General features: G+C 36.2%; 1 protein-coding gene across 1 annotated transcript in view; it reads left to right on the forward strand.

Moving 5' to 3' along the window:
* The window catches only part of DIAPH3 (diaphanous related formin 3), a 229272-nt gene that overhangs the window by 68217 nt on the left and 136595 nt on the right, over positions 1-24460 (forward strand). The window contains exons 17-18 of the mRNA XM_042839146.1: positions 22796-22891; positions 23906-24000. Coding sequence (XP_042695080.1) covers positions 22796-22891; positions 23906-24000 — 191 coding nt within the window. The remainder of the gene's footprint in view (positions 1-22795; positions 22892-23905; positions 24001-24460) is intronic.

The following is a 24460-nucleotide window of genomic DNA, read 5'->3' on the forward strand; positions in this document are numbered from 1 at the left end:
AAAAAACCAAGCAAGAAACCAAGTAAAGATCTGCATTTTAACTTTTTACTTGTTCCTTTTGTATTGCTCCTTGCTATCATCTTCATATGTAAATATTTGTAGGAATTGCTTCAATTTTTGCTGCTGCATCCTATTTTTATGTCAGCACGCTGTAGCTTTTGATCAGGATTAATTTCAGAAGTCAGGGTTTCTTTTCAGTATAGAAAAAAAAATAATTCTATTTAAAAAAAATGTGAATGAGTGACTTCATCAGCTTAAGGGATATCTCTGAAACTAATTGTTAACGTTTAGACTGAATCTGCAAGCAATTGTTAGAAAGTAACTTTTGATATGCAGTGTGTGAGTGAAAGTCCAGTGTTCTCCATGGTTAGTGCATTCCCACTGCAAGACATGCAGAGCTACTTGAGGAGTTACAATAATGCTGATCTGTAGAGGATGGATGGTTCTTTATTCTTGTTAAGGACAATGTACAGAATGTGAACTATGTTGTCTTATTCACCTGTTAATGTTAAGTCTGTTGGTAATATGCCTGGCCTTATATATTAAATATGGCAATTTTATCCGCTTGGGATTTGTGTGACCTTGATTGGCAGTGGCTTAGTCCAGAGCTGTACAATGTATTTATCCTACAGGTACTCCTCCTCTGGAAGTTTGAAGTTCATTAAAATTTGTTTGTAACACTGAAATAGTGATTAATTTGTTATTTGTTGTTTGCTGCCATTTTGGAAGAGACATTAAGGCTGCCTTCAACTAGCAAATGCTCTGTTTTTCTCAGCTTTGTCAGTGAGTATTTTGACAGTTTTATGAAGTGTAATGTTCTCCTGTGCAGTTGTGAGCTCACTTATAGTGTGATTGTTGCTTATATATTAAGCTTCATATGCCAGATCAAGTTTCCTCATTGAGATTTTTGTTAGAAGATTGTACATCCAAATTTGGGTTTCAGGGAGAAAATATATTCCCTTCTTTCTTGGACGTTCAAGACTAAGTCTATAAGCTGCTTATAAGACAATAGCAAGACACCTAGCTTGTTCCCATTGCACAGTCTGCTTTTCCAGTCCATGTGGAATCTGTCATGATAAAGTAATTTAAGTAAGGTGGAATACTGCTTTCTTTTAGGGAAGTAGATACATGAAATACCTACTGATATCTGTTTATATATATACATTTTTTGTATCTATACATTTTTCTCTAACTGCTAATTTGAGTAAGTACTAGAAGAAAAGGAAATTCCTGAAGCTGAGTTTATGCTTCATGAAACCACCTTCTGTGTGCTAGAGTACTTGTAAGCACTCTCAGTGCTTTACATGTTACTAAACTTAAAGTATTAACTAGTACTGTTCATCTGTTTTCTAAATTTTATCTTAAATCACAATCTTTTACTATTAAATCATTACATATATTTGTAAGAATGGATAGCCTAAAATCTAACTATTGCTGTTTGATGTAAAACCAGTATGTAAATATGAAAGCTCTGTCATTTAAGCCTAGAATGGTTAATTTTATTAAATTTAATATTTTTAAAAATCTGCTCAATCATTTAATGTCTTAGATCATTTAACTTAAATCTCAGAACAACATAGTGAAATACTTTGTCACTTTAGGCTATAAGGACAAAACACTAATAGTTATGTCATATCAGTATAGTATATTTCAAATGTTGTGTAAGCAACTCAAATTTAAGACTGTGTAAGTAGTCAACAAAATTACTTACCTAACAAAGACCTAGAATTTTGCTTGGCACTGTCATTTTCTCATAGAAACAGTCATGGTCAGATAAATATCTGTGGCTCTGCACCATTCAGTAATTTTTCAATAAATGCTTCAGTCTTTACATTGTTATTATTTAATTTCACATACATTATTTTTAATCACTTCAGTGTCTCATGTTGCATATTTGAATCACATCTTTTTGTTCTGTATTCAAATAATTTTTCAAAAGTATTTATGCATGCTGTTTTGAGTTTCTGCTTCTTCCTGTGTTCACCATAGCAACCAGAGGTTAGTACATTTCTTGGATCTTTTTTCAGCATGTATTATCTATTATATCAGTTTGACTTTTTTATATTTAGAAAATGATTCCAAACATTATTGATATCTTAGTCTTATTGGAAACTGATCTTAATATCATATTGAATAACTTGTGAAGTCATGCTTCTCTGTAAAAACTGGAAACTGTCTTTTTGGTATATAAATGTGAGAGCCATAATTTTAGAGACTACAAAGCTAAGTACCTTCCTTCCACTGTGTTGCAGTTTGGAACTATGATTTCAAATCTCTCTCATATGTTTGCTTAAAAATATACTTAGTATGTTTTGGGTATCTATGGTAGCTTTAGATACAGATATATACATTTTACGTATCTGAAACAGTTAACATTTTTTTTTATAAAGTATTTTATAATTACATTCTATGAAAATAATAGCTTTATACTTTCCAACAAAGCAGTGTAATTTTAAACCAAAGAATCAGTTCTGAGAAGAGGCTTTTGTTATGTTAATTATCAGAACAAAAATATAATGTACTAAATTATGGATTTCTTTAACACATATAAGTGGATTTTTTGTACAAATCCTTCATATAAAATACAGATTAAATGACTGTCTTTCCATATAAATTTTTGTGGTTTTGTTTGAATACTTTGGTTTTGTTTGCAACTTTGAATATCCATTAATAAAAGCATGCATTATGTCTGTGAGTACCATGTTGAGAGCTGTCTGTTAATTTAAAATTAGGTGGCCAAAGAAAATGCTATTTTAAGCATTGAACAGCAGTATTACTGCTGCTTATTTGTTGCTTATTTATTTGCACGTATATTCAGAAAGTAGATCCAAGAAGGCAACTGTGAATAATTTTTATGCTGAAATATCTTTAGCAAGTAGAATTGTCATGTGAAGTCTTAGTATATTCTAGATCTCATTTAAATTGAAAAAGGGAATTGTTAGGAAGGCAGATTCTAGATATAAGGTGCACATCCTAGCCACTCACCAGTGAATGAAAGATGTTGCTAACGAGAAGGAACAACAGCAGTAACAAAGCCCAACTTTATAGCGTTTGAATATTTTCATGGCTTTCTATCTCAATACTTCATTTTTGTATGTGTAAAAAAAAAAATGTGTCTTTTTGGTGCTTGGTTTGAGATGGTGCTGAACATAGTCAATTCTGAAAACTGCAGTGACTGAAACTCTACGTTATTTGTAGAAGTGACTTTTGAGACATAAGTCTTTTATTTTTTTTTTTTACTTGTACCTAGCAGCTATTTCAAATGCTTGAAGCTTTGTGGGAACAAATACAGTTAAAAAGGAATGGAAAGCTTTAGGAATGTAATTTTACATTTCTTCAATGTCTGATACAGTACAGTCCTAGCTATCACCCTCTATGTTAGAGTGAACTTTTCCATATTAGTCATAAAAAAAATTGAAGCCTCTACTTTGAAGTGGGAAACTGCTGTGTAACCTCTCTTCTTGTTATATGGCAGCATAAGCACAGCTGCATTTCTTGTTCAAGTTGGCTGGGCAAAACGTGGTTTGGATCCAACTGCTGAATGAGTTTGGAAAGGCAACCACTTCCTATTTCATTTCTGAGAAATGAAGACTTAATGCATTAGGTGCATGGAAGAGATCACTACGTGATTTGGAATTGCCTTCCTGAATTGATTGAGCATCAATCAAAGCAGTTCTATTAAAGCCCGTATTCCAATTACGAAATAAGACACAGTAAATGTTTTCCTCAAATGCAGTGTCTCATTACCTGTTCTTAGCCTGAGTTTAACATTAAGAAGCCAAGTGCTCTGAAGATTGTTATCATAAAGAAAATGAAAAAGAAAATTTTTTTCAGGGCTTCTAGGTCTGAACTACAAACATCTCCATCCAGTCTGAATCACTGAGGTGTGTATTTGGCTGTGGGTAGAGTTTCGGCCACTTTCTTTCCTCCAGCGAGAAAATTTTTATTTCATACATGTAGAAAGATCCATCCATCAAGAATGTGCACTTTTTTTTTTTTAAGCTGTATTTTTTGTGTGCTTTCTTTCTGAAGTTTCCTTACCAAAGTCTTTCAAGGTGAAATCACTGTGGATGCTTATCTTTGCATCACTGGGCATACTTCAAGTCCAATGCAGCCTTCCCATAGAAAACAGTTAGAACAGGTAGAGAGCTACATGTGATAGCATTCACCTTCCATTTTCTGTAGAAAAAGCTGGCAGTGACCTGTTACAATCCTAGTTGCTAGACTACGGATGGGAAACATAAGAACCTCTTTGAGATTGCTGAGGTGTTCAGCTGTGCTTCCCAATATGTTACAGCATGCTAGAGACTTTTCTCAGTTGCTACTGTTCATGGAAGGACACTTCTTCCTTGTGTAACCCTTCTGTGATACCAGCTTGCACCTTACACACCTTCTGTGAGTACACAATCTGTTATCCCTTGGGTACACTGCAGGTCATGCTCAGGACTTGTACCTTAGCCAGTAATTAAGACTATCTGAATGCATTTGACTTTACTCTGCTGTTCTCATTTACCACGAAGCTGTAAAGAAGTGTTTGAAAGTAAAACTCAAATACAACTATTGATTAAAAATGCTCAAGTAGGCTGTAAAAACGTTATAAAATATATAGATGAAAAAAAACAGTGAAACAAGAAAAACACCACCACCAACTAAAATGAAGAATTCTAAGTAGCTCTTTATTCTTGCCTTGTACTGAGCAATCCACCATGAGTGTTTCAAGTTCTGGAGAGGGCCCAGAGAGCTTCATTTACCAATTAATCAGGCAGTGTTATAAGGCAAATGGGTGGGATTTAGGATGAATAAGCATTGGTTGACATATGGAGAAATATTTATGATAATTACATGGTTGTTGATTGCAGCAAGTGCGTTTATTTTTTTACCAGTTACTCTTGCTGGTATCTCTAAGCATCATACTGTTTTTGAAAGAGGTGTTTATTCTGTTAAACTCCAGGGCACTATTCCAGGTAAATGAAATGCAGTGTATAAGTATGAAGAGTAATGATAACATATGATTAGAACTTCTGATTGCCCATAGTATGAATGTAATCAATTATTCAAGAGGAGAGTTAGTAACTGGAATTTGTTGAGATTTGTTATTTGTCTGCATGTATATAATCTTTCCTATTTCAAATTGTGTGAGGATAACAGAAAGTTAAGATCATGGACCATATATATTTATGGCAAAATGCCCAGCTTTGGGGAGAGATGTGTAGACTTATCATGATGACTTATGATGTGCCTTGAGAAATGGCAGTGGCAAAAATACTATGGTGTATTTGTGCACTCATGCTAGAAATTCTAACTGTGCATGTCCATCTGGATAACAGATCTCAAAGAATTTCAGTTACTGACAAATAACTTTTCTTTTTCAAAGTAATATTGGCATCGCTGTATTGTGCTTTCTTTTTTTCTTCTTTTTTTTTTTTTTTTTTTTCTCCTCTGTGCTGCCACTGGGAGATGGATTCTGCAGAAAGCAATTCAGTGATAAACAACTTATTTTAAACCATACCTGATCTCCTTCCTGTTTCCTGAAGGACACTGTTTGATTTGGAATACTAGGCAATGTGTTCTTTCTTTGTTTTAAACAGTACTTTTTCAAGCCTTTTTGTGCTTTTTTTTTTCTTTATTTTTTTCTCTCTCTCTTTTTTCTTTTTTTTTTTTTTTCTTTAATAAAGAGTTCCTTTCTTCTTAGATAATTACCTTACCTTTACCTTACCTTCTTTATAAATGCATTTCACAAGCTGTTGTTGCAACCCCATGCATTAGCTTCTACTGAAGGGAAGAGTTTGGGCAGGATATAGTTTTCTAATGGGCCTTGTACTGTTTTTTTTTTTTTTTTTTTCCTTTTTTTTTTTTTTTTTTCCCTCCTCGTCTGAAAGTAGACATGCTATAGGAAATCTGCTTTCTATTTTTATCTGTTTTCTCACTGGACTTCTATTTTTTTTTTTATTGTAGCAAGAAATATAAGCTAGTAATTTCTGGAGATATCTATCACAATAATAAGCAAGCATGCATTTTATTATGAGGGTAGCCTTATAGCTGTAACTTCAAAGATGTAGTTTTTCTCTAGGAATGGACATTTTTCTCTTGCTGAAATGATGCACTTACATTTTAGCAAGTTCCTAAAAAAGCAAAGAGTAAATTGCCTTCTGATATTTAAGAAGTTGGCTTTTGGGGTAGGAACAGCAAGAGATAAGGCAATACTAAAGTGATTCCTGTGAAAGAGACAAGGAATACTATAAGCACAGGAACCTTCATTAACAGAGATAGACATCTACAAGTTTTTTATGTCTTACAGTTATATTTAAACAATTTGTTTTTAACTATCAGTAAATTTTACTTATATATATGCAGATTTCATTTATGTCATCGATGAAAAGAAAATATTAGAAGAACTAAAAACTCTCCAGAGAACTATGCAACTACATCTTTAGTTGCTTTCCTTTGTCATTTTTCAGAATTAAGTATTTGATTATCTGAATACTTATATACCCCATTTAAACATGTTACTGATTTTCTTTCAAGAGAGTACAATGTTACTATCAGACTGTTTTGTAAAGGCTTGTAATTTGAAAGATGTAGAAATCATTTTATTTTATTAGTTTCTAAATTAGATTATAATGAATGGTAAGCTAAGCTGCTTCAGTTTATTTCATGTGGTGTAATTTCATAAATGACATCTACTGAGTTGTGAGTTGTGAAAAATCGTCATGTGATCTGCAGAAAAATCTTTTCTTAGAAAGTGCAATGCAATTGGCTCATTAAAGCCTAAAATATGATAGGATTTCTTTAGTTGCTAATGAAATGTCTTCTTTTCAAAGCTGTTGAACAGGACAGATGACTTTTAAACTAATTGTAATTCACTGAGACACCTTATAATCTATAAGAAAGATCACCTCTGCACTGTTCCTGTCCAGCTGTTGTCTTGAACAATTATCAGCAAGTTATTGTTCTGGTATGAACCATGTCATGCTTGAAAGTGAGATGAAAAAAATTAATGAGGGTGCATGAATGCTGGTTGATGAAGGTTAAGTAGATACAGTTATGCTGTCTGCTTTCTTTACGATGACTGTTGAGATTGAGGCAGTGTTTTGTAATGAGACCACACAAACAGATGTGCTGATTGACAGCTCTTAATTTAGCAATGAAAAATGCTGGCTGAAGGCACATTTTGTTCCAGCCTGATATTCAGATTGCTTGTGCACATGAAGACATAAGATTTAGCTTATACTATAGAACATTATTGTTCTTTTTCTCTATTCAATTATGTATTAGCTTTCAGAAATCCATTTCATTATGCTTATTAGGATTGGTGTACACAGGTTTTTTTAACAACGATTGCAATGTGGTTTATAGCAATAAAATACTGTTTTTTGATATGTGTTTTTGATGGAAAAAAAGGACTTAGTATGTTTTTTTATAAGTTAATCTGAAAAAATCACACAAAATTTTGCATTATAGATTTATTAGACTCCTATCAGTGATGCATGGAATGACTGAGCAGGGTTTTCTTCCAAATTGTAATAAACAACATTTAAACTGTATCTTGGCCTGCACTAAAAGAAGCAGCTCAGCCAAGGGAGATAATTCTACCCCTCTTCTCTGCTTGTGGAGCCCCACCTGGAGCATTTTGTTCAGCTCTGGATGAACAGATAACAACATAAGATTGACATGGACCTGCTGGAGCAGGCCCAGAGAGTAGTCATGAGTATGATCAGAGGCTGTAGCACCTCTCGTGTGAAGACAGGCTATGAGAGTTGGAGTTTCTTCAGTTTGGAGAAGAGAAGACTCCAGGGAGAATTTATAGTGGCCTTCCAGAACTTAAAGAGAGCTGACAAGAAAACTGGAGAGGGACTTCTTTACAAGCACATGTAATGATGTTTTTAAATTGAAAGAGAGCAGGCTTAGATCAGATATTGGGAAGAAATTATTGACTGTGAGAGTGGTGAGGCGCTAAAACAGGTTTCCAAGAGAAGCTGTGCAACATTCCTGGAAGTGTTCAAGGCCAGGTTGGATGGGACTTTGAGTAACCTGATATAGTGGGAGGTGTCCCTGTCTATAGCATGGGGATTGGAAGTGTATGACTCTGAAGACCTGTTCAAATCCAAGCCGTTCTATTATTCTATGAATATAGAGGTGTTTGAAAAAAAACGAGGGGTGCAAATTCAGTATATGAACGATGAATTATACCAGAAAGTTAACAGAATTGGATTTCTTTTTGAGAAGATGATTTTTTTTTTTTTTTTTAAGAACAGCGTAATTGATAGATTTGATCTCTGTGAACTGCAGTAGGATTGCCTCTGTGATAATACTAATAGAGAGTGACATTAACAACATTTGTAAAAATAGTTAAGTTCAGGAGATGTGTAATATTGAAAAAGGATGTATAGGGCTATGAGGATATTCGAGTTTTTGAGGGATCAGTTTGGGGAATAATTGTTTATTGCAAAGTCTCAATATGACATGTGTATGCGAAGAGAGCTTTGTGATAGGAGACTTTGGGGGCATTGCCAAGTAGAAAGAGATTAGAATATCACAGATGAAAAGTTGGTCGAATAGTGGTTTCAGAATTAAATTTATATTTGTAACAAAGCTAGGTACAATTGTCAAATTTTGCTATTTTAACTCTGTCAGTCCTGAGATATATTGTTCTAGTTAATGCATTTCAAACCAGCTCAGGATATTCATATGGCATACATAACGAACAAAGTAAGAACCATAGCATTTTTTCTCTACAGATCTTGATCTGTAACTTTGCTTGTAGTTATCCAAACAGAACTTTCTGTGGATAGTGGATAGCATGGTAGTTTTTGTATGTTACTTTTGTATTAAGCAATACTGAATGCTGCTGCCTTTGCCTGGTATTCAGCATCTTTCACAGTTTCAAATGTGGCAAAGAAAAGGTGCCTGTTTCTTCCCGTTTTCAGAAGAAGGAAGGAAGAATGACCCAATCAAGACAGATAACAAATTTGCTACAAATGGTAAAAGAATGCAAGATAATAATAAGAAAGAGTGAGGAAGGCTACAGTTGTTTAGTGTGCCACCAGAACCCAGCAGGCCCTTCATCCCCATCACCCGCAGTTGGAGATCATGTAGGGAACAGTGGAGGCTCTTGGGAATAGTGGTTTTTGGAGAGTTGGAACTCATGTGAAACTGCTAGAGAAAACAGGACCAGGAATTACAGCTGTGTGCCACAGAAAAGTAGAAAACTTGTGATAAATAATCTGAGAAAGAAGCTCTCTGAAATAAATAATTTTTCATTACTCCTTTTTGTTGTTGTCAGAGATTAAATTAAGAAACACTTATGCCTGAATTTGAACACAAGCTTTGGGTTGTTAACACTGGAATTGTTGACTTAGCCTTTATGTACATGTATCTGTGTATTTATATATTATGGATATGTCAGTTGTTTATTTAAAAAAAAAAAAAAAAGGAGAAAAAGAGTAGGACAGATCCTGGATTTCATACAAGTGTTTCCACTAGGGAAACATTTTCATTAATATCTTCACAAGTCAGCATGTAAACGTGATTTTTCAGTTCTCAAGTCCAAGTCTCAAGACACATTAAGTCTCATATGCATAGAAGCTGCTGGTATCATCAGGTGAAGAGATTAAAATGGATTTGGATTCTTTAACTAAGAGAAAGCAAAGATTATGTTGTAGTGCCTAGATGTTTTCTTATTCTTTTAAAAGGGTGTTAGGATGGGGAAAAAATATTTTAATTAAGAGGAATATGTATAAAATAGTCATGAATAAATTTAAACTGGAGATTGATTCCAGTCATCTGTATCAGAGAGGTTCTGTCACATTTATTGTGTGAATGCATCTTTAAATAAGAAAATAGATCAGTATTTTGAAGGTGGAGTTTAATACAGATAGAACAAGTGAACACATTATGCTTCCACTTGGCTGTCGTTGATGATCCAGTGGCCTGGTCTTTGGTTTATGAAAGTTCCTATTTCACATTTATTTGATATCACTACGTTTAGAATTCATGTTCTATTGAGAAGGAAGGGACAGAATTTCATCGCTTTGTTTTCTCTCCTCTGTCCCCGCACCACATTGAGTATCTGATTATCAGCATGAAGTGCAGTTGTAGAGCGTGAGGAAGAGGCTTGGGTGCAAAAGGAAGGATGGAATGTTTCCAGTAGTTCTACTTTGTGTAGGCTGTTGGCATAAGTGCTTGCCTTCTGGGTTTTCCAGCTTCCACTCACGGTAATAGTGAGTAAATAATCTTGCTCTGAAGACTCAAACATAAACATTTGATGTACAAGTTTATTGCTGCTTAAAAGTTGCCATTCAAGTTAATGCCCTCATCTTGGAGAGCTAGAGATACTGCGCTACCTTGTTATGTGCTGGCTTATCTGATGTCTCTCCTTGACAGAAATGAACAATCCTGATTTACAGATGTTTGAGGTATGACAGGGGCTGTTGGGAGAAAGCGCTGTCATCTGTGATGTCCTTGGCCTCCTGTCATCTCCGTAGCTTGGATGTTTACTTGCTTACTGTGGCTTCCTCATTCATTTTCTTTCAGAATACCCCAATTCCTCCCTACCAATTCCATTTCAATTGTTATGTCCTGTCAGCCCATTCTACATACCTCTCTTTCTTATCTTGATCAATTCAATCATAGGTGGAAAGGACCTACAAGGTCATCTAGTCCAATGTCCTCCCATTACCATTGCTACAAACCACTAAACCATATCTCATAGCTCCTCATCCGGACGCCTCTTGAACACTGCCAGGGATGGCGACTCCACCACCTCCCTGGGCAGCCATTCCAGTGCCTGACCACTCTCTGAGGGAAAAAGTTCTTCCTTATGTCTAGTCTAAACCTCCTCTGGTACAGCTTGAGGCCATTTCCTTGGGTCCTGTTTGTTGTCCGAGAGAAGAGGCCAAACTCCTCCTCAACACAACCTCCCTTCAGGAAGTTGTAGAGAGCAATGAGGTCTCCCCTGAGCCTCCTCTTCTCCAGAGTAAACAATCCCAGCTCCCTCAGTCACTCCTTGTAACACTTGTGCTCCACACCCCTCACCAGTTTCGTTGCCCTTCTCTGGACACGTTGCAAGGCAGTGAGGGGCCCAAAACTGAACACAGTACTTGAGGTGTGGCCTCACCAGTGCTGAGTGCAGGGGGATGATCACCTCCCTGCTCCTGCTGGCCACACTATTTGTAATGCAGGCCAGGATGCTGTTGGCCCTCTTGGCCACCTGGGCACACTGTTGGCTCATGTTCAGCTGAGCTTCAAGCAACACCCCCAGGTCCCTTTCCTCTTCACAGTCATCCAGCCACTCAGTTCCAAGCCTCTAGTGCTGCATGGGGTTACTGTGATCAAAGTGCAGGACGTGGCACTTGGCCTTGTTGAACCTCATCCCATTCACCTCAGCCCAGCAATCCGGCTTATCTATATCCCTCTGAAGGGCCTCCCTACCCTCAGGCAGATCGACACCACCTCCCAGCTTGGTGTCATCTGCTGAGGGTACACTCTTGGGTACACTTACTGAGGGTACACTCAATCCCCTCACCTAGGTCATCAATAAAGATATTAAACAAGATGGGCCCCAATACCGACCTTTGGAGGACACCACTTGAAATGGGTCACCAGCTGGGCTGAACTCCATTAACCACTACCCATTGGGCACAGCCCTCTAAGCCAGTTCCTTACCCAAGGAAGGGTATGACCTGTCCAGGCCCTGGGCAGAAATTTCTTCCCACAAATTAGTATTTGTTATGTTTTCAGATTAGTACTGCCTTCTCCTTTTTTGTGATATAAAGCTCTAACAATGCTAGCTTAGTAATTTTTGCCACTCGTCAGATCATTTATTCCTGCTCTTGCACTAACACACTTCTGTTGTCACCATGTCTTTTTTCGTGTGTGTGTGTGCAGTCACTTGATGATTAAAATTAAAAGCCTGATCCAGTGTTTCCCTGCTGAAAGGCTCTTGAATTGTTTTAGGGTGAGATCAGAGGTTAATAAAAGAATTAAAAATAGCATCAGAACACATTGCATACACTTAGAAAATTGATTTAATGAAATTACTTTAAAAGTAACGCGACGTGTGTTTTGTGATGAAATGACCTTGACATAATAACTAGTGTAAGTTGTCTTTTTTGTGAGTATCTTCGGGTATCATTCATTTTCAAGGGTATGTAGTAAAACGCTGAATGGTTTTGAGAGCTGAGTGCTGGTAAGACTACACAACACGTTGTGAATTATGAAGTAAAATTAAAACCAAACTTCAAAGGAAGGAGATAAGGTTTAAATGGAATCATTTATCTGTCAGGAGTGTCTTCAACCAAGCTCTAGATACAGATAGTACTGGGATGCTTCAAGCCTTACACTGACAAAAATGAAATTAACTTTGAAAAATGTTTGTCTTATTAAGGTGTTCTAATGTAGCATTCTGAGAGATATATCTTTGCATTGAAGGATGTACTTAATTGAAGGCATATAACATTTTTAATAATTGAATGTGTTAGCTAATGCAATTAACTTGTTTTGCGGCAATTGTGACAGGTGAATCTGACTCAGCCACTAAATGAGGGAGTCCCACTGTCTTTCTTATTTGACACAAGTGTCTATGTGGCCATGCAGTGAACTGGGGCAGGGAATTGATACAGTTGAAAACTAGCTTTTGGTATTCACTGTATAGATAAGTGCATGCTGGTCAATATACAGTGTTGGGCAAAAAAGGTCAAACAGGCTGTTTCAAGAAGCAATGCCAGCTTCTGCTGAACTGGGTTTGTGGGATGCTGCTCTGCAGCTGGGTGGATACATCAATTTGTTGCTAAACAGAGGCAGCCTGACTGGTGTTTCTTTCGTGCTCCCGTTTACTTATTCGACCAGGCTCTTGTATGAGCTTTTTCTTAATGGCAGGAATACACAGCAAGGAGAAACGCTCTGTGCATTTTCTTGATGTGCACCGCAAAGAGTACCTCTCTTCTATTTTTTTTTAAATGTTTTTTGCAAGCAAACTGACAAATCTCAAAATAGATGCTTTTAGCTTTGTCTGTTATGTTGCTGTCAGAACAATAAATTTCTTTTTTTTTTTTTTTTTTGAGTATGTACTTCAACAGTAAATATATAGTAAACTTGCTGCAGAACTGTAGTCCTCTAAATTTCATTAGTCTTTTAGGTTGGAGCAGAGTGTATCTTTAAAGATTATTACTAGTACAAAAAATCAAATTCATTTATCTTCTGTATAATTACTTTGCATAAAACAAAGAAAACAAGAAATTAATGTGGACATGAAAATGCACATATGAATTAATATCTTAACTGGTAAGCATGCAATGTATCTAATAGTAGAAATATGCCAGATGACCTCTATCTAAACTTCTGAATGAAATTAAGACATATGAAAGTAGTGAAATCAATGGTCACTGCATGCTGTCATTCTTTATATCTGAAGTCAGTCTTTTTATTATTTTGAAAAATATTCTGACTTGTTTCTGCTTTGTACTTCAAGGTATATATGTGAATAATCACAACTTTTCTTGCTAATTAAATCAATTAGTAAATAATTAAGACTTTTCAAATGATTTTGCAGACTAGCATAATTTGCAGTATCTTTTCAAGATCTGCATAATTAAAGGGAAAAAAAACTTTTAGCAGGAAATGTAAGACAATTCCACTAACTCTTCAGTTACTGCAGTCTGTGTTGTGCAAATGTATTAATATTATTATATTTTGGCCTCCTTTGCATTCTGTTTTTTGTGGTCCACAGCTGAAAACTCTTAAAACTGTAGACTTCGTGTGCCTGAATTTTTTGTATATTTTTTTTTAAGTGTTCATGTTGGAAAAGTTGACATTAACCTTGAGGGGAATAAAGAGGTTATGGCAAGAGGTAATTGCTCTAAGCAAGAGAATAGGGAAATACTGCAGCACATTAATGATGCTTAATGTATACTCCATAGAATATATAAGCAGCACAAGCCATGTCTTTGAATGTTCCCTTTTTCATTCAGATTTGCCTAGCAGTACAATAATATTTGAATTCCAGAGACTTCTGCATGTTTCCTACTACTCTCCTAATTTTTACTGCTTTACTGAATTAGTGCTAAGGTGTTAAAATTTTCATAGTAGAGAAATTTGAGCATAAGTTGATTTAATGAAAATGCAATAGAAAAGTATGATTTACTGCTTCTTATCAGTCTTCCAAAGAAAAAAAGAGTTTGAATATCACCTCTCTTTCTGACTTCCAAATGCTGAAGCTTAAAATTATTCCAGTTCATCTAATAATGAAATTGCCTGAAAACTAGTTTTCTGTGGAGAAAGAATGTCAAGAGAATCATTATGTTGTAAGATCTATCCCAACTTGCACTGTTAGTAGAGGGAAATTTTTAGAATAGGTCAATAAAATGGACAGTAACAGATTGCTAGGACCAGCTGGTATTTACCCAAGTATTGTAAGAGAACTGAAGGATAAAACAGCTCCGAGGCTGAGCTATGAACTGTACTGTCTAAGCCACAGTTTGAACCCATGCCAATGTCAGAAGTAAGGAAGACAGTAAATGCAGTGATAGTTTTTAGAAAGATTTATGAGGTGTTTGGGGATCTTTGATTGTCAACGTTGACATCAATACTGGATGTATTCTAGAAAATTATTAATGAAAGGAAAATTAGTTAATTAATGATTGACATACTGATGAAATCGTTTCTGTCTCAATAATGGTTAAAAGCAAATGGAAAACAAAATATGATGGTTGGACTAGATGATCTTAGAGGTCTTTTCCAACCTTAATATTTCTATGATTCTATAATAAAGAAATACATCACTGAGTATCTCCTTGCTTTGTTTCCATCCTGTGTACTTGGTTTTGGTATGGTTTTGATTCCTCTCGCTAGTAGAAATTACAGTCAAGGTACAGCAGAACTGATCAAGATTATTGCAAAAAATATTGGAAAGTCTTTCTTTGTATAGTGCAAATTAGGAATGAGAACTCTGTGCTGAAGAACTTAATAAATATTTAAAATTTAGTAGATATAAAATGCAATTATAGAAATCCATGGAAGAACAATGTGTCGAGGACTATTAAACGAAAAGCTTTTGCTTTGGAATGGAACATCTGAAATGCAAATATACTTGATTGTTCTCATACGTTTTTTCTTCATATCTTACTGATTTGTGGAAGACATTGACTTTGGATCCAGAGAGATATAGTTATTATTCTGATGTGGCTTTCAGAGGCAACAGTTTAGTTATGGCGTTAATTGCTTTCTGTATCTAATCTTGATACTTCAGCTGCTTTGTTGCACTTACTCTGATCTATGCTGGCTCACTGTCCAGTAGTTTTGTGTGGTTCAGTACCAGCAGATACTCAACTCGAAAAGTTGAATGGTTGTCATCCTGTTACACAGTGTAGACAGTAACATTGAGCTTCTTGGATTGTCTGTGCTTACTTTAAATGCAACTGCATGTTACCTTGCTTTTGATAGCTTCTGTGAAGTGATGGATCAAACTTCAAAGCCCAATCAGCTGAATCTAGATAGTAGGAAGTTATCTTAGAATGGGAAGGTCTTGAAAACTACAGAGAATTATGTACATCTCTACTGGAACTAGAATCTAAATATCTTTAGTGTTGGGGACAATATGCTTTAATTTTACCTTTTCAATCAACACTATTGTAGCAGAAAGCTCATCTGTATTGCCTTTTTCCTTTCCCAGAAAACTGGAGAGGCTTTTAGTTCTTTCAGGTGTTGAGTCTGTCTTAGCTAATTCTGTCAGTTCTACCATGATGCCAAACAGTGTTCAAACTGGAGCTAAGAGAAGGATTCTTCTAATTTATTTATACCGTATTTCTCACAGTATTTCAGGTAGTTGTTTCTTGAGGGTTATTATTTTAGAGTTGAATTTTATTTTCAAAATGTATCAGCTACCATTAAAAATACATGAGCAAACCTAGTGTCTTTGGTTTCTGAATGAACCAACAGTATTTAGAAACAGTTTGGTCATTATGATAATATTTACAATTTAATAATAAAATGAAGACAGTACTTCTACTTTAAAAAACTTTTCCAAGTGAATTTGTTTAGCTGTTTGACTAATTTCCCCAAAATAATGCTTTTTGGTTTTAACTGTAAATTCTAGTGTCCATTGTTCTAAAAGAGGGGGAAAAGTTTGAAAGCCCAAGCAGAAGTTCATTTCATTAACTACATTTAGCAGTGTACTGGTTGTTGTCATATGAGAGAGCCTATGCCAGTTATTGCTGTATCTTCTTGCCAATGAGGGCTTTATTCCATCTTAATTACCTCTCTGTTAGCTTTTCTTACTGCTCATCCACCTATTGAAGACACGGTTATGTGGTATTTCAGTGGACAGGATGCAGGCACCTGTCAATGTGCTGGCAATTTTAAAGATTCTAAGCTGAGATACTTACTTGGATTCATTTAACGTGATGGTTGTATTAAGCAATATAAAAGATGCTAGGTACTAAAGACATCTCTAAAGATGCTCTAACTTGTATTAATCTTTTACAGAGGTATTAGAAAAAGTATAATACTGTTATAAATGGAATTACTTCAATTCCTCATGCATACTATATATTTTCAATCATTTTCTTATGTAGATTGTATATTTATACAATTTTAATAGGATGGCTATTTTGTCTTACTTGAAAATGATGAAAAAGTAGCTGATTAATAGTAAAGCTTTGTGTAAAACTGTCCATAAAGGAACTCTTGTTGGATTCCATCCACATATTCATGAAATACTGTGCTGTAAGCTTTCAATTGCAACATCACATTTATAAAATGTTCCTCTCACCATTCCCATCAGGCTGATTTCATTTAGATCATTGTCACGTAGAGGGAGTTATCTACAGTTGAATCTGAGTATGAATGCACATTTGAAAAAGACAAAGCAACCTTTCTAGTAGAAAAGCTAAAACTCGTTTGAGTTATTTCTCCATTTACACATTCAGAGCTTCTAAATTAATAAGGATGTGGAAAAGTGAAAAAAGGAACTGTCAAACTGTGAAGGATGTGAGATAAAATATGAACATTCATTCTACTTTGTTTCCCACCCTGATATGGCAGATGACGTACTACTGATACAGGTCTATTGCTGGGGCCATGTGTATGTCCACCTTACAATAAGTGTAATGTATTGAAAGAAAGTTTAAGAATGTGCTGTCATTGTTATGTGACAAGAACTTCTAGGTGCATAATATGTGAAATAAGACATCTGATTTTGAAAAGAGTTAATGGTTTTATACAGTGGTGCATATTCAGAAGCCGTGATGTTTTGAGAGTTTGGTTGTTGTGTTTTTTAAAACAAGAGTATTTTACCTCTATTTCCTTTGATAATCACCTTCTTGTATAGCTGTCCACTCCCACTGGGATGTTTTTTTGTTTCCAGCGTAAGCAGATGTTTCTCATTTTCAGTCACATATATACTTCCCTCTGTGCTCCACTGCTGTAATTACTTACTTTCTTTTACTTCCTTAATTTACTTTGTTTATTTAGATATTTACTTCACATATTCAGATCTTTCTGTTCAATTTTGAAATGCTTTCTTTTTTTCCATTAGCCTTTTTCCCTTTTTCTCTTTGTTGAAAATATGTAATAGTTTTCTCTCTCTCTTTTTTTTTTTTTTTTTTTTCCTTCCCGTCTTATAAATTAGTAAGCAAATTATCTACAAAATTCTAGAGGCAGAAGTAGTTATCAGTTTTCACTGGAAAGTGCAAAATTTCCCGTGGGAAAGACAAGTAATATATATGCTTTGCTTCTTTCTGCTGGCAACTTCATAAGGATGTGATCTGAATTCTCCTGATGAAATATCATGTAAGTTTGCAGTAATTTAGTTTGTTGCATACTTGTATAACTACATACAATTCCAGTATGAGTTCTGAGTATTTTCTATACTTATATATTTTAGTTTATGGTTGTGATGCTTTACACACTGCTGTAACTTTGTGCATAGCTTCTTTCTTGGTGAAAATTCCAGAGGGAAAAAGTTCATTGGCAGCATTGTTTCTCAATATCATGGTGGAGAGATAAAATGATGTGTTTAACTTCTAGTGTGTTTGATGTTTTTTTTGAGAGATTGTGGGCTTTTTTAACGTTTGTGTATTTGTGTATTACCACTGTTTTGGGACCTGTAGTTCCTAGATATTGTTTTCCACTTTTGAAAAAGGTAAATATTTTTTTATATTTCAACTCTTAGTAGTTCTAGTTCAAGGCTACCGAGTCAAGTTTCAGTAAATTCAGATAACTTCACTATTTTAGTGTGACTGTTAAGAAAATTTAAGCAAAGTCCCTAGTGATTGGAAAAAAAGGAAACAACATTCTCATTTTTAAGAAGGGGAGAAAGGAAGACTTGAGCAACTACTGGCCAGTGAGCTACACATCTGTTCCTGGAAGATGATGTAGCACATGCTTCTCAAAGCTATATTAAGGCACATGTGAGATGAGGAGGCTATATGAGACAGCCAGCACAGCTTTACCAAGGACAGACTGTGCCTGACAAATCCTATGGCCTTCTATGAGGTGGACAGAGGTACAGCCACTGTTGTCATTTGTCTATATTTCAGTAAGGCTTCTGACATGATCCTTATATCTAAATTTGAGAAATATGGATTTGAAGGGTGGATTACTCAGTGGATAAAGAATTGGTTGGATGGCTGCAGCCAGAGGATTGTGATCAATGAATCTATGTCCAAGTACAGGCCAATCAGAAATGGTGATAGGCAAGGAAGGAGGGACAGTAGCGTGGCTCTGTATGTTATAGAGTTTCAGTGTTGGAGAGTTCAGGGCTGGGAATGATAAGGGTGAATCTTTATGGGTAAGGATTGTGAAGAGTCAACATAGTGGACTACCTGGTGAGGATCTGTTATAGACTGCCTAACAGGATGAAGAGATGAATGAGGCATTCTAAGAGCAGCTGGCAAAGTTGTGTAATCACCCTTATTCTTATGGGGAACTTTGATTTTTCTGATATATACTGGAAACATAATACAGAGCAGAATAAGCAATCTAGGAGATTTCTAGAGTGTGTGGAAGACAACTTCCTGAAGCAGCTGGTAAGAGAGCCCTACTGGGGAAGGTGCCCCATTAGAACTGCTGCTCGTGAACAGAGAAGGATTGGTGGAGATCAGGAACTGGCTTGGGCAGAGCAACCAAAAAATGGTAGAGTTGTCTATTCTTAGTGAAGTCAGGAGGCGGGTCAGCAAAACTGCTACCTTGAACTTCTGGAGGGTGGACTTTGAACATGGCTGATAGTGATAGGACAAGGAGGAATGGTTTTAAACTAACACAGGGGAGATTTAGATTAGATATTAGGAGGAAGTTTTTCACTCAGAAGTTGGTAATGTACAGGAACAAGTTGGCCAAGGAGGTTGTGGATGCCCCATCCCTGGAGGCATTCAAGGCCAGGCTGGATGTGGCTTTGGGCAGCCTGGTCTAGTGGTCGGTGACCCTGCCCACAGGGGGGGCTTCAAACTAGATGATCTAGGTCCTTTTCAACCCAGGCCATCCTACAGTTCTATGATTTTGTGATGATAATAAAGGGATCCAGGTAGACTGGAGACTCCTCAAGAAGAAAGTGTTAAAGGCCCAGGAGCAGGGTGTGTGCATAAGCTATAAAATAAGTTGGTTGGAGAAGACAACTGATGTGGATGAACAGGGGACTTTTTCTGTGGCTCCAGGAAGAAAAGAGAGTGCCTCCTGAGGACGGAGGCCTCGGGGAGAATACAAAGAAATTGTTAGGACGTGCAGGGAGAAAATTAGAAAGGCAAAAGCCCAGCATGAACTCAACCTGGCCAATGTAGTAAAAGAGAATAAAATACTTTTTTACAAATATGTTGGCTGTAAAAGGACCAAGGAGAATCTCCATTCTTTAGTAAATGCTTCAGGAAATGTGACCACTGAGGATAAGGCAAAGGCTGAGGTTCTCAATGCCTTCTTTACATCTGTCTTTAAAAGTCAGACTAGTTATCTTCGGTGTACTGTACCCACTGATCTGGAAGTCTGGGATGGGGAGCAGAATAAACCCCTCATGATTCCAATGGAAGAGACCTACTATGCCAACTGGAGTCCTTGGAGCCAGTTGGGATTCACCCCAGAGTGCTGACAGAGCTGGCAGAGATGATTGCAAAGCCTCTTTCCACTGTCTACCAATGGTCCTGGTCCCAACGACTGGGGGCTTGCAAATGTGACTTCCATTTACAAAAAAAGTCATAAAGAGGATCTGGGAAACTACAGGCCTGTCATCCTTCTCTTGGTGGCAGGGAAGGCTATGGAACCGGTCATCTTGAGTGAGATCACATGGCACGTGTAGGACAAGAGTATCACGCCCAGCTGGCATGTATTCATGAAAGTCAGGTCCTGCTTGACCAACCTCGTCTCCTGTGATTGAGTAAGCTGCCTGGTGGATGAGGGAAAGGTTGTTGATGTAATCTACCTAGACTTCAGCAAAACCTCTGGCACTGTCTCCCACAGTGTTCTCCTGGAGAAGCTGGCAGCCATGGCTTGAAGACATATACTGTTTGCTGAGTAAAGAACTGGCTGGATGGCCAGAACCAGAGAGTGGTGGTGAATGGGGTCAAATCCAGCTGTCGATGAATCACCAATGGTGTTCCCTAGTGGTCAGTACTAGAGCATATCCTGTTCTATGTATTTATTGATGCCCTGGATGATGGCATTCAGTGCACCCTCAGTAAGTTTGCAGATGACAACAAGTTGTCTGGAAGCATTGATCTGCCTGGGGGTAGGAAGGCTCCACAGAGGGACCTGGATAGGCTGGATCACTGGGCTGAGGCCAATGGGCTGAAGTTCAAGAATACCAAGTGCCAGGTCCTGCACTTTGGCAACAACAACCCCAGGTGATGCTACAGACTTGGGGCAGATTGGCTGGAAGACTGTGTAGAGGAAATGGACCTGGGGGTATTGATTGATGCTCAGCTGAACGTGAGCCACCAGTGTGCCCAGGTTGGAACTGGGCATTGGCCAAGAAGGAGGCCAATGGCATCCTGACTGGTATAAAAAATAGCAATGCCAGCAGGAATAGGGAAGTGATCTTCCCCCTCTACTCAGTCCTAGTGAGAGCACACCTCGAGTACTGTGTTCAGTTTTGGGCCTCTGGCTGCAAGAAAGACATTGAGGCCCTGGAGTGTCTTCAGAGATTGGCAACAAAGGATGAGAGGGATCTGGAGCACAGGCCTTATGAGGAACGGCTGAGGGAACTGAGATTGCTTTGTCTGGAGAAGAGGAGGCTCAAGGGAGACCTTATTGCTCTCTATAACTACCTGAAAGGAGGTTGTGGTGAGGTGGAGGTCAGCCTCTTCTCCCGTGTAACTGGTGTGATAATAGAGCTAGAGGAAATGTCTTTAGGTTGCGCCAGAGGAGATTCAGGTTGGATATTAGGAAAAATTTCTTATCTGAAGGAATGGTCAGGTGCTGAAATGAGCTACTCAGTAGGAGATTGAATCACCATTCCTGGAGGTGTTTAAGGAACGCTTAGGTGCTGTACTAAGGGAGGTGGTTTAATGGAGAAGTATTGGTCATAGGTGGACAGTTCGACTGGATGGTCTTGGAGATCCTATCTAACTTTGGTGATTCTACAATTCTGTGAAAATTTACAGAAGTGATTCCATTTTAGGGAAATTTTCCTGGTAATTCATGTTACATCTGTTTTTGTCAAGAATCAGAAATGAGGCAGAAATTTTAATCTTTACAACTTACTAAGGCACAGAACAGTTTCAGTATCTATGTGGCAGTGCATGTGAAAAGTGATAATAGGCCTGATGAACATAATCCCTGATCATCAAATCTATTTTGGAGTTTATTATTTTGTAAGGAATTGGGCATATATTTTCAACTCAAATATTTGAAGCATGTATAACAATTTAGGACAATCATGCTGTAAAAGCTTGGAAATTTATTTCAAATATTAAATGTTATAAATAATTAGATAAAGAATAGTAATACAGTGAGTGAATAACATTTGACAGTGAAGGTCTGTGCTGAATTTAAAAAACAAAAAAACTCCACCATAGATTAGATTTAAAGAAAGATTTTTGTAATTTTAATCTTTTTTTTTTTTTTTTTTGTCCTTTTTTTTTGTTTGTTTTGTTTCCATAACAGCTGGAATGATTCTTATCCTAGTAATACGTTATCAAGCATTTGCTGTTATTTTAAGTGAAATTTTTATGATAGTATTTAAATAATGAGAAATATTCAGTTTTTTAAAAAATATTTGGAAGATCCTCTTTCAATGCATTTTTTTCTGAAAGAACAATACAGAATTTCCAAAATCAGAGTATGTTTATGCAGTCATTTTGCCTTTATGATATTTACTTAGAAGCTGATTACATATATTAAACTAAAAACAAACAACAACAAAAACTTTTTTAGAGGAGGTAAGGAAAATAAGTATATATAAGTATTTATACAGTTATATTCCAAACAATATTGATTTTGTTGTGAATCAGTGTTTAGACAAAACTGGTTACAGAGCCAAATAACTTTGGATGTTGGCCAAAGTGTGTTGCCACTGCATGTTAATTTTTTGGGTTTATATCTTCAGATGTAATCAATAATCAATACTGGCATCTTCTTTCAACTTATATATTAAGTGAACAAACTTATTCTAGAAAGCTAAAATGTTGGCAAATTTGACTGGAACAGAAACTTGAAGAACACAAGCAAAAGTGGAAAACCATTGTATTTTCGTCTGCATGTTCAATGTTTTGTTCTTTTATTTATGAATTGACTTCATTTAGTGTAGTGTGCATTCATTAGTTTTTCTCTAAATATCAAAAGTTAACTGTAAGTATATTTATGTTTACTTTGGTAGTAAAAAAAGATGAGGAAGATTTTGAAGAAAAGAAATCCATTAAGAAACGAATCAAAGAACTAAAAGTTTTGGACCCCAAAATTGCACAGAATCTGTGTAAGTAGAATCTGTTTTTATGACAAAGTAATGTCATAAATGTTCCATAAAAATTTTTCTCTTTTGTTTGACTGCCTCACAATCACTTTTTGTTTAAAGTGTTTGAGAATATGCTTATACGTGTACTAATTGGTGTTAAGCTCAAATGTGCAAGAATTTAAACATGTTCTTATAAAAAGAGCAGAAAACAGCAAAGCAATATCCTTCATTTAAGACTCAAATTATTCTCTATGTGCCTGAACGATTTGGTACAGCTGTATACCTGTGTATCTATTTTTATCATCAGTGTATTTGTGTATCATATTGTCCCTTAGCCAAAAAGTTAAAAAAGACTGTAATGCATAGTCATTTCTCAAGAGTTTTGTAGGAGTAAAACAATAATTAGGCCTACTAATATACAAAAAAAGGATGCTAAAGTTTTGGCAGAGAGGAGTGCTACAATGAAATTTTGGACATTGAAGGACATGGTGTAGTGAGAACTATTAGTTATAGGTGGATGGTTGGACTGTGTGATCTTGTAGGTCTTTTCCAACCTTGGTGTTTCTGTAATTCTGTGAATAGGTAACAAAATGCTGGCAGAATTGAAACAGGAAATTATTTGGTTATATTTTAGAAATGAACAGTTTTTATTAGAATATTTTAATCTTTTAACTGCTTTATAGTTTTGCTAGTTGTAATCTTCTCAAGCTGCTCTTCTGTGAAAAGACTGGTCAAGAAAAATGTGCAATCGTAATCACTGCAAAAGCTAATATGGTGGCAGCAATTGTTCTTGAGAGTAGACTTGTCACTGGTTATCTTCCACAATGCCAAATGTTATGTTTACCAAACAAATGGAAAAGGCTGAAATTATAGGAGAAGAGTAATTAAAAATGTTTTGTTTTCTCTTACCTATATTTCTTTATGTAGTGCTTGTTGACTTGCAGATGCCAGAGCCTGTTTAACTAATACTCTACAAGTAGAAAAAAGATTGTTGTTGTCTTGCGTTCTTCACTGTTGGTTGAATCTTTATTTTAGCAATTTTCCTTGGATCTTTCCGAGTGCCTTACGAAGAAATTAAAATGATGATTTTGCAAGTAGATGAAACACTACTCTCAGAGTCCATGATTCAGGTAGGGAAACTTATGTTTCATCTCAGTATTTCAGGATAAGTTTCTCATTAAATAGATTATGTGCGCCTAAAAAGCTTCTGAAACCTAAAATGTTTGGCTTGTAAATCACTGCAGTAATATTTTTTTTCTGTGAATTCTAGTTCTTTTTATATTTGCAAAGCTATTTTTAATGAACATAGCTGTGTTGATATTCTGTGTTTTTTGTATTCATATTCTTCATACCTAACTGGACATTTTGTTTATATATTTTTAAATTGCATATGATATTTTGTTTGTTTCCTTGTTACTAGTATTAAAAAAATATATTTCAGGCTCAAGTGCCATAGGTGTATTTTTCTGGTTGGAAACTAGGCCAAAAAATATCATTTTTTTTATTTTGTCTTTCCTCTTTCCTGTTCTCTCAGAGCTGATATAATCCAGTGTCTTGCCTTAGGGCATTCACAGTGACCGCTTCTCTTCC

The sequence above is a fragment of the Centrocercus urophasianus genome, unplaced genomic scaffold, assembly GCF_019232065.1.
Source record: "Centrocercus urophasianus isolate 14NV4802_14NV808 unplaced genomic scaffold, USGS_Curo_1.0 seq_9, whole genome shotgun sequence".
Classification (NCBI taxonomy): domain Eukaryota; kingdom Metazoa; phylum Chordata; class Aves; order Galliformes; family Phasianidae; genus Centrocercus; species Centrocercus urophasianus.